Genomic DNA, 11,068 nt, shown 5'->3' with positions numbered 1-11,068 from the left:
CCAGAACTTATACCACAGGTGTGACAAAACATTTGTTTTTACTGTTGGTAACCAGTTTATAATAGCAATAAGGCACCTCAGGGGTTTGTGGTATATGGCCAATATACCACGGCTAAGGGCTGTGTCCAGGCACTCCTCGTTGTGTTGTACAGAAGAACAGCCCTTAGCCATATTGGTTATATACACCACACCTCCTCGGGCCTAGTTGCTTAATTATGACACCAGCAGCAGTGGCAGCAACAACAACATGAGAAACAGAAACAAAAGGCAATCCATTCTGGTTGAAACCATGATACCAAGTACATGAATAGTCCCAACAGGACCTCAACATAGATCACTTTTGGAAGAATCAAACAAGCAACATACACTTCCTTTTCAGACCAGCATTAATCACATAAGAATTTCATTCTCATTCTGTTCATTCCATGAGATTAATTTTGTCATCACAAGTCAGCAATCATAGTTATCCAATGATCCGTCACCTCAGGACACTGGGTGAAAAATGATTGAGAGCATTTAGAATAGCATGCAGTTGGCCACTGTGTAGAAGCCTTTGCTGCCTCTTCAAAGTGGCTATTGTTATGCTATACTATAGTACCCAAAATGCTCAGTAGATCCACTACAAAATCAGTATAGATGAAGGGTAGGAAATAAAAGTGTTATCCCAAAAATAAATGTGACTGAATTTACTCTGGAGACCACACACATCTTTGCATTCTAAAACATTATTTGACTAAACAACTGGCAGGCTGTAGCGTTCAAAGACGGGCCTGTTGGCTAGTAGAGCTAACATGTACAGTGCACTAATATAAACACCTCAGCTCTCAGTAGGCTAACTGACACAGAGGTGACATGCTAAGGTCTGGGATGACAGCAGGCTTAACCCCACTATCCATATGCCTAATAGGCCCAGGAAGCACATGGACTGACTCCACCGTAGAATGTAGACTCAGAACCAGCAGAAGGCTGAGGATAACATAGACAGTCGGAAATGAATACATGTGCAGGGTATATCAAATCTCCGGTAAAAAGGGAATACCCTCGTTGGCTCTTTTTGCGTAGCTAGGTTTTAAATGTTGATGGAAATGTATAAAACTGTTAAGTTGTTTTGTCAAGGAAAACCCCACTGGTAATTCTAGACAATAGCGCAGAACACTAACGTTCACCCTGATTCACAGCAATAAGAATACAGAACCCTTCGATATGCCCATTTGATATGCCCATTTGTGTAACACTAGTTACAAGACTACCATGTATAGAATATTAATGTGTAACGGTGCAGTCTTACCAATAGCACCATGCTGACATGTCAGTACTTTATATTATGCGAGGCCTTTGCAAATGACAAGTTACACTGCAGGTTTGAGCCATGTGTCGAGAGCAAGGTCTTGAGCCAGTGCACCAGGAGTAGCTGACCAGAGGTAAATTAGACACTTAAGGACAGGCTAGGACTCCTATGGTTATGATAAAGTGTGTGTACTGAACAATTCAATGGCATATGGAAAACTAGATACTATTGCCTTCATACATATGTCCATTGTCCAATTAACAAGACCAGACTACCAATGAGAAGATAGACCAGGGGATATTTTCAAGCTTTTTAATACAAACTTAATAAATGATCAGTTCAGCTTAACATGTAAGACACTGACTCCAAATACTTTGTTATACCGTTTGTTTTATCAAGTATTGCACAATGTAGGTACAAAATTAATATACGATTACATTTTGTCCATAATATAGCAAAAATCTTTAAACTCTTAACAGAAAATACAACTCTTGTTTTTCAAAAAAGCAAATATTCTTAAATCCCACCACTACGGAATATTCTGTACACAATCTTTAGAATAGTCAATGTTTTTTAGAGGGATTCATTTCACAATTTCAATAAAAAAAATAACATAAAGTTGCTGCAGCCATCACGGATCACTGTAGTAGTAAAAAGATATAAATGCAGTACCATGTCGTAGAAACAATATATACTCTGATATTTTACAAACTCTGTACTAAATTAAATTATACAATTAGAAAAAAGACCAGGAAATCCCACTTATTAATGCCAATCCTTGGAAAATTGGCATGTCCAGTTATGTCTTAAATACTGAAAGAGGCCATGACTTGTATTGTTTTTCTTCTTTATCTTTAAAACAGTCCCGTAAAAAATAATTTCTGTGCTTGGTTGGCAAAAGAAATAATGATGCATGTCGAAGTTTAGGTAACCAAGCTTGGACATCTTGTACTACAAGCTTCATCGTAAAAAAAGATAACTCAAGGGGGCAAAGTAATTTCACCCTCAGGCTCATGCGCTTGGACTTGAACACAGATCTTACAGTCGACAACAAGTCACTTTCAATTTTTCCTGGAAATTGTGTTTCCTATTTTATTTTGATGTGCGTTTAGTCTTTTTTTCCCCCATATCACATATCTCTGGTCATTTCTGTGTACTAGTACTGTAGTATCTGTGTACTAATTGGCCATCACTGGCTGGAATTGCTGGTTCGAATACTGCATGTTGTTCAAACTGAAATTCAAGCCGTCCATAAGGGACTTGTCGTTGAGACCTCCGTAGGCCGCAAACATGTCGAAGGCATTGCTGTACTGCAGCGGGCTGAGGCTGAGGGAGCTGTCACCGGGGAATAGGGCACTCGGGCTCCCCTGGCCCTGGAGGTTGGGGAACACAAACTCCTTGGCGTTGGGGCTGAGGGCTGAGGCCTGCTGCTGGCCCAGGCCCAACCCGTACAGAGAGTGCATGGAGGTGGAGATGGCTTTCTGCTTCAGCAGCGTGTTCACATTCAGGCCCAGGTTGGTGGGTGAGGTGCGGGCCACCTTCTGGCCCTGCCCGCCTTGGCCACCGTTGCCGTTCTGGTTGTTGCGGCTGCTGCTCTTCATTTTGGTGGAGCCGAATTTGGTGGCGGCGAAGGTGGCGGTGGTGAAGGTTAAAGGCTGGTTGGAGCGTGGCATGAAGGTGGGGCTGACAGCAGCCGAGTGGCCGAAGGGAGGCGAGGGCGAGCTGGAAGTCGGAGAGGGGCCCACCACAGGCTCGCTGATGGGCATGAAGACCTGGGCCTCAGGGTTGAAACTGTTCTTGATCTCCTTGTCCAGCTCCAGACCACTGGGGCTGCTCTCATTGCTGTCGTCCACGTACAGCACCTTGACGGGCCCCTTCTCCCCGATCTGGTAGGATACCTCGAAGGGGTCGATCCACACACTGAGGTCCTGAGGCAGATTGTGGCGCACATCCTCAATGTCCAGGCCACTCTCTTTGGCTGCCTTCTCTACCACCGGGTCCACCTTCTCCCCTACGTGGATGCACCTGAATCCAGAGCCCTTGTATGGCTTGTCTGGGTACCAGTGGCCCTCATACTTTCCCTTGAGCTGCCTCTCAAGCTCCTCGCCAAAGATGTTGACCCGTCGCCGCGGCAGCTTGTTGTAAAGGTAGGAGATGACGAAGTTGAGGGCTACTTGGATTTCAAGCTGCATAGCTGGCTGCTGAACTGCTCCGGGCGCGAGAAGAGGTGTCGGCAGCTGCGTCCTGTTGAGTTGCTTTACGTATCTGTGGTGGGTGGCGTAGGTGCTTCCAGGCAGGGTAGGGTGTGATGGGTTGGGTCAACACCAGGCAAAAGGAACTAGAGCTTCGTGGAACTGCTCTGCTAGTCGCAAGAGGCGTTCTTCCACAAGATTGAGCGTTGTTTTTTCCTGAAAAAAGAGAAGATAAAAAATTATTAGCATATTGTTCAGACAGATATGCAAAACAATAAGACATTAAAAGGCATGAACCATTCCTCCACTAGATACAAGCCATGAAGAATTTGCATTACTTCAGTAACATTAGGTATAATTGGACAACATTTTGTAAACAGGCAACACTTCTCAAAGATGTGGGTGGCAATGTCCTCGCTTACTTGACCGAGGTTGAGTCTACTACTGCAGACTTTGTAAAGGAATGCAATAAAATGCCCTTTAAACGTTAACCCTTTACTTCCCGAGGGAAACATCTAGAATAGAATTGCAGTCCGTCTGAACACTCAAATCAACTAGTATGCTATGACGGATCAAGCGTTCACCTCTTCTCTGTCTTGTTTCAAGTCGCAACGTTTATTTGTCACATGCACAGGATACAGCAGGTGTAAAACAGTAGTGAAACCCTTACTTACAAGCGCTTTCCCGAACAATGCCGTATTCAGTATCAAGGTCTATAGCCTGAATCATCTTTAACAATGCAATGTCACGCTATGGAACAGAACGACCTAATGTATAAATAGCCATGATAAGCAAGGGGATCTAGTGAATTTGTCTGCATATCTACAACTCAACATGAACAACCTAAAGATTTCACAGTAGATGAAAACGATTTTCAGAATGTTAGAAATCTCCACACAGAAAGAGCTGTGCTGTTTTTTTCTATACGAAGCTATAGAGAAGCACTAGAACTGATCGTGTTACATAATAAATAGCTAGCCTCGTTACAATGTTGCCAACGTCACAGAGTCGCAGTTACATTCGGAAAGGCATACTGCACTTTTTTTTTACAGAACAGTTACATATTAGCAATCAGGCTGGCGATAGAAAAATGTACCCTGTAAATATTGTATCAGATTGGCGGCTCTCAACTCGCACTATTTAGTATGCTGCTTAAAATGTATCAGTTAACGTCGACTAGGCGAGGCAGGGGACATAAAGGTTAGGTGTTGCTATTATCGGAACAGTGTCGACATAAACGGTTTATCAAAATGTAACAACTAGTCTATTCATTTTGGATATGGCCAAGTACAGAAGAAAATGCAAAATAAGCTGTATCCAATAAACAATCATACTCGGTCATTACGAAATAGACGGTTTTCTGCCCAACAGCGGATGGTTTTGTTCGTTTGAGGCAGTGTGAGCAGCTACCTTTCTGCGGACCTATAAATTACCACTTGATATACTATTAATTCTTTACGACCTGGAGATGTAATAACGGGGCCAAAAAAGAGATCAACACAATTCCATGCATAGCCTATTGCCTCTCCGCAAGTTTCTTCTTTCAATAATTTGACAGTCAGTCTTGATAGTCAAGCAAATGTAGATGACTATTTAGCTCATATCCCGTCTTTCTTTCTCTCACACACGCTTCAGTTAGTTAGGCTACCCCTCCCTAACTTCAGGGACTGACGCAGCAAATCAACTTGATTAAAATCCCCTGCGATATAATCGGGGGTAAATAGTTCATCAAGAATACTGGGCTATAGATGATCGATGGATATCCAATCGAACACGCAAAGAGTAATTGAGCCAAAAGCAATACTTACTTTTTCGTACAAAATAAAATATTCTCAGTAGTTTTGAAGTACCGTTAGTGCAAATAGAAGTGTAGGGTAGATATAAATACTTTCTTCACATATAATATAATATTAACATAAAAAAGTATTCCAGTACGTGTAGACGTCGATAGGTTATCGTTATTTATTTTGCTTTAGTTTAGATTTGTAGGTTGTTTGGCGGTTTCCCCTTTCAGCAGGCTTGCAGAATGTTTCCCTTCTACCTGGGAGTTTTACAACTTCGTCCCAGTCGCCTGTCATGCGCCTATATTTATAGCTTTCCTCCGCCATGGGCACGAGGTAGGCGGTGATGCGGTTTCAGAGGTCAAAACAATACGAGCACCAAATCTGGGCCTGCAATTGGTCAAATTGGGGAATCCAGCCTGCTGGAAATGTACAAACTCGAAAGTGTATTGGTTAGTTATACTGTCAATCCAAGGCATAAAAATGAAGAGACGCCCATAACAAGAACATTTGCGTCACACTTTTCCTATGTCTCTGACAGCAGACAAAAATATATCGATTATGAAGTCAGACATATGCTAAATTATGTCATTTGCATATAGTATATTTTGATTATGTATTTTCAGTGATGCATAGTTGATAGATTATATGCCTTTGCTTGACATCCAACATGATTTAGATCAGCGTATCAATCATTTTAGCCGAGATATATCTCCCCTATTGCCTCGACAAGGCTATGATACGGAATAATTGCATTCCAATAGGTTAACTGGTATTGCCAAGTGCTTCCGACTTATTTATTTGACATGTTTTAAAATAATGAGCGAGCAATTTGTTGAGCTGAATACACTCTCACCCATGAAACCGTAATAACCATGCGTTATTACCATGCTAGAGCAAACACAATCTGTTAGATCAGAGAATGGCAGTTTGAAAATGATGAGTAAAAGAAACGGGGGTTGCATTTGAAAATTTCAGTCAAATCTACAGCTCTGTCGGAAAGGACATTCCCAAAGCGGAACGATAATGTTGGAAGCGAAGGGGGTGGGGTTGATCTCCTATCGAGAAAACACTCCGCTGATTGGCTGAAAACGGGGCAGGAGCTCTTTGGTGAATGGTGTGCCCGTATCCAAGGTGCTGATGTAGCAGCCCACGTCATACCTGGGTGGACAGGGCACTCTCGAGTTTAAATTGTACATAGCTAAATATACATTAGCTACGGAGCTCTGGTTGATGTAAGCAAACGTGTACTCACCCTGTATAAATGGCTACACAATGGTTTGACCGTAATGCAAAACAAACCTTTTCCATTCAACAAAATGTAGGTATCTTCACGATGTCTTATGTTGTTGTTATTGCATGTAATTACTCTATAATAAGGAAACGTCAATGTAAAGTGTTACCACCAATAAGAATAATGTGCATACTGCTCATTGCTCTTCACATTATGCACCTATCAGGCTCAGAAGGCCAGTAGTTTTCCATGCTGTTAACCCTATCACACATTCACTACCATGTTAAACCCAGGACTGGAATCTTTTACCACACATATCTGGCATTTACCATGACTAAGACCTTGTGGGGGGACGCATGACAGGTGTGTGTACTGTAACACCTAGCAGGCCTACACACAAGCGCATCAACATCACCACAATAATTGTTTTGTGTTCCTTAAAAGTGTTTTGTCAACATTTGTGACATTTGTAATGCAACTACATTGATAACTGTTATAGTTAATGTTCTAAATGCAGGTACCAATAAGGCTATAACTGCACACAAAGACTTTGATGAGAAGTTGATTATTGCTGGTGTGTAATAGCCTCACATGATGTGTAGTGCTGGCTTGTCATTCCTTAGCCTCGTGCTACCATAACAGACACTACACAAATCCATGGAAGTATTACTTCCACAGTAACACCAGTATTACATCACATAACCTCTTCCTATGCCAGCATAATATGGTTGTGAAGAGGAAGCAAGTGGCTTCTGGTTGGCTTATAGTGGACTTTTATACATTCTTTAAATGCTTAGGTTTGCCAAGCATGAACACAAGCAAAATCACATGCTGTAGTGCAGACAGGTCGGGGATTGGGAGCTGTAAACGCATAAAGACATCCAAAGGTGGTTGTGGATGTCGGACATTGGGTTTATAATAGGTCTACAATAGCTTCTCAGTCTGACCATATAGATAGGGAGGACACATTATTTGACAGGTGGGTTTCAGATAGAAGCTGCCCTCTTGGCACAGATCTCGGATCAGTTTGTCCTCCATGAATCATACACTTAACTTTTTAGGCAGGAAAAACCAACTGAGCTTTGATCAGGGTCTTGATCTACACCTTGGTGGCATGCATACAGTGTACAGAGAGATAGAGTGTACTGCACAGAGAGCTCAGAGGCCTTGGCTTGGCAAGGCCTCCAATCTGTTTATACTCCAAACAACTCAGAGGTTTCCATGGTCATGTGCTCTCCAGGACCAGAGCCAAAGAAGTCCTGGAGCTACACACTCCAGCATACTAACCTACCTCCATGTTGGCCTCACAGCCGTCCATAACACTCCAGCATACTAACCTACCTCCATGTTGGCCTCACAGCCGCCCATAACACTCCAGCATACTAACCTACCTCCATGTTGGCCTCACAGCCGTCCATAACACTCCAGCATACTAACCTACCTCCATGTTGGCCTCACAGCCGTCCATAACACTCCAGCATACTAACCTACCTCCATGTTGGCCTCACAGCCGTCCATAACACTCCAGCATACTAACCTACCTCCATGTTGGCCTCACAGCCGTCCATAACACTCCAGCATACTAACCTACCTACATGTTGGCCTCACAGCCGTCCATAACACTCCAGCATACTAACCTACCTCCATGTTGGCCTCACAGCCGTCCATAACACTCCAGCATACTAACCTACCTCCATGTTGGCCTCACAGCCGTCCATAACACTCCAGCATACTAACCTACCTCCATGTTGGCCTCACAGCCGTCCATAACACTCCAGCATACTAACCTACCTCCATGTTGGCCTCACAGCCGTCCATAACACTCCAGCATACTAACCTACCTCCATGTTGGCCTCACAGCCGTCCATAACACTCCAGCATACTAACCTACCTCCATGTTGGCCTCACAGCCGTCCATAACACTCCAGCATACTAACCTACCTCCATGTTGGCCTCACAGCCGTCCATAACACTCCAGCATACTAACCTACCTCCATGTTGGCCTCACAGCCGTCCTTAACACTCCAGCATACTAACCTACCTCCATGTTGGCCTCACAGCCGTCCATAACACTCCAGCATACTAACCTACCTACATGTTGGCCTCACAGCCGTCCATAACACTCCAGCATACTAACCTACCTCCATGTTGTGCTCACAGCCGTCCATAACACTCCAGCATACTAACCTACCTCCATGTTGGCCTCACAGCCGTCCATAACACTCCAACATACTAACCTACCTCCATGTTGGCCTCACAGCCGTCCATAACACTCCAGCATACTAACCTACCTCCATGTTGGCCTCACAGCCATCCATAACACTACAGCATACTAACCTACCTCCATGTTGGCCTCACAGCCGTCCATAACACTCCAGCATACTAACCTACCTCCATGTTGGCCTCACAGCCGTCCATAACACTCCAGCATACTAACCTACCTCCATGTTGGCCTCACAGCCGTCCATAACACTCCAGCATACTAACCTACCTCCATGTTGGCCTCACAGCCGTCCATAACACTCCAGCATACTAACCTACCTCCATGTTGGCCTCACAGCCGTCCATAACACTCCAGCATACTAACCTACCTCCATGTTGGCCTCACAGCCGTCCATAACACTCCAGCATACTAACCTACCTCCATGTTGGCCTCACAGCCGTCCATAACATTTTGATTTGTGTTCGCACAAAAATTACAACTGTCTTGGAATGTGGGTATTATTTGACTGTTTCTAAACAAAAACAATCATGTAATTGATATGTGGGTACGTTTGTGTATCATGTCATTGATATGTGGGTACGTTTGTGTATCATGTCATTGATATGTGGGTACGTTTGCGTATACATGCGCATGGTAAATGTGGTAAATTAGTGTGTTTATAGAGTGTGGTTGGAGGTTGGTGGCACCTTAATTGGGGGAGGACGGGCTTGTGGTAATGGATGGAGCGGAATAGTGGAATGGTATCAAATTCATCAAACACATGGTTTCCATGGTTTCCACGTGTTTGAAGACATTCCATTTGTGCCGTTCCAGACATTATTGTGAGCTGTCCTCCCCTCAGCAGCCTCCTGTGATGTGTGTGTGTGTGTGTGGGGGGGGGGGGGGGGGGAATCAGGCTGACGTGTGTAAACAGTATGTGTGTCTTGCTGAGACAAAGAAGCCATCTGATTGTCTTAGGGATATTGTCTTAGGTGTAATCCTATAACATGCTGTATCTTCCTCTCACTGCCTCTTCTGGTACATGTTACCCTGAAGAAGTGGCACGGTGCTTTAAGGTCTTTAATCCTCAATTAGTCTTCAAAGTGATTCGCTTTGCTCTCCCTCCCTCCAGGAATAGTGAGAGAAGAGGAAGAGGAAAGGAAAATAGAAGGGGAAAGGGGGGAGCAGAGGTAATCAAGCTTCTCACAACAGACCAAGTTTAGTATGGACTGACTGTGTATCAGAGGAGGCTGGTGGGAGGAGCTCATTGTAATGGCTGGAATGGAGCGGATCCAACACGTGGTGTCCATATGATTGATGTATTTGATACCATTCCATTCATTCCATTCCAGCTATTACAATGAGCTCGCCCTCATATAGCTCCTCCCTCCAGCCTCCTCTGCTGTGTAGGTCCCTAGCAGGAGTGTTAGCTAAACTATGACAATGTGACGCATTGTTTTTATAGTGTTGCTGTGTTTTGCCTCTTGGTTAGGCTGCGGTAGTGCTTCCTATAATTGACTTGCCTAGTTAAACATTTTTTTGTTAAATAAAATCAGATGGGAATAAACAGAGTGTTGTACGGCAGTTGTACTGTAGCCCACCGCTGTCCTCCCTGACTCCCTGTCTGACACGTCACAGCCGGCTGGGAGAGGGTGATAGGAGTGTGGGGGGAGGGGTTAGGAGTGTGACGACGTGACTGGGTCTGTGACGACTTAATGGTCTCTGATGCGCAACAGAAACATCATTTTTTACTGTTGCAGGAAAAACAAAAGGACAACATTAAGCTGTGACAGGCATAGCTATGGAGCGCATCAAGGACAGTGGGATCACACACACACACACACACACACTTTAGTTCTGGTCCCCACAAGAATAGTTAAACACGTCCTCACACACACACGCAGTTTCATTCAGTGTGTCCAATCAAGCACTTTCCCTGAGTTGACATGTTAGATGGATTGACCCTGGCTGAGTTGTTCTTGTTTCTCATGGTCTGAGATTCCTTTAGGTTCCTTTTGGCAAACTCCAAGCGGGTTGTCATGTGCCTTTTACTGAGGAGTGGCTTCCGTCTGGCCACTCTACCATAAAGGCCTGATTGGTGAAGTGCTGTAGAGATGGTTGTCCTTCTGGAAGGTTCTCCAATCTCCACAGAGGAACTCTGGAGCTCTGTCAGAGTGACCATCAGGTTTTTGGTCACCTCCCTGAACAAGGCCCTTCTCCCCTAATTGCTCAGTTTGGGCCTGTGGCCAACTCTAGGAAGAGTCTTGGTGGTTCCAAACATCTTCCATTTAAGAATGATGGCCACTGTGTTCTTGGGGACCTTCAATGCTGTCAAAATGTTTTGGTACCCTTCCCTATATCTGTGTCTTG

General features: G+C 44.2%; 1 protein-coding gene across 1 annotated transcript; it reads right to left on the bottom strand.

Moving 5' to 3' along the window:
- Positions 1-2,378: 2,378 nt before the first annotated feature.
- Positions 2,379-5,542, bottom strand: LOC139402143 (protein Tob1-like). Its single transcript, XM_071146224.1, has 2 exons — positions 5,289-5,542; positions 2,379-3,696 (listed from the first exon to the last, which is right to left on the bottom strand). The coding sequence occupies exon 2, from the start codon at positions 3,478-3,480 to the stop codon at positions 2,467-2,469; it is 1,014 nt and encodes a 337-aa protein (XP_071002325.1). The 5' UTR covers positions 3,481-3,696; positions 5,289-5,542; the 3' UTR covers positions 2,379-2,466.
- Between the last annotated feature and the right edge of the window lie 5,526 nt (positions 5,543-11,068).

Source organism: Oncorhynchus clarkii, unplaced genomic scaffold (genome assembly GCF_045791955.1).
Source record: "Oncorhynchus clarkii lewisi isolate Uvic-CL-2024 unplaced genomic scaffold, UVic_Ocla_1.0 unplaced_contig_770_pilon_pilon, whole genome shotgun sequence".
Taxonomy (NCBI): Eukaryota; Metazoa; Chordata; class Actinopteri; order Salmoniformes; family Salmonidae; genus Oncorhynchus; species Oncorhynchus clarkii.
The sequence above is the reverse complement of the archived record's forward strand: the minus strand, read 5'-3'. Positions and strand labels throughout refer to the sequence as shown.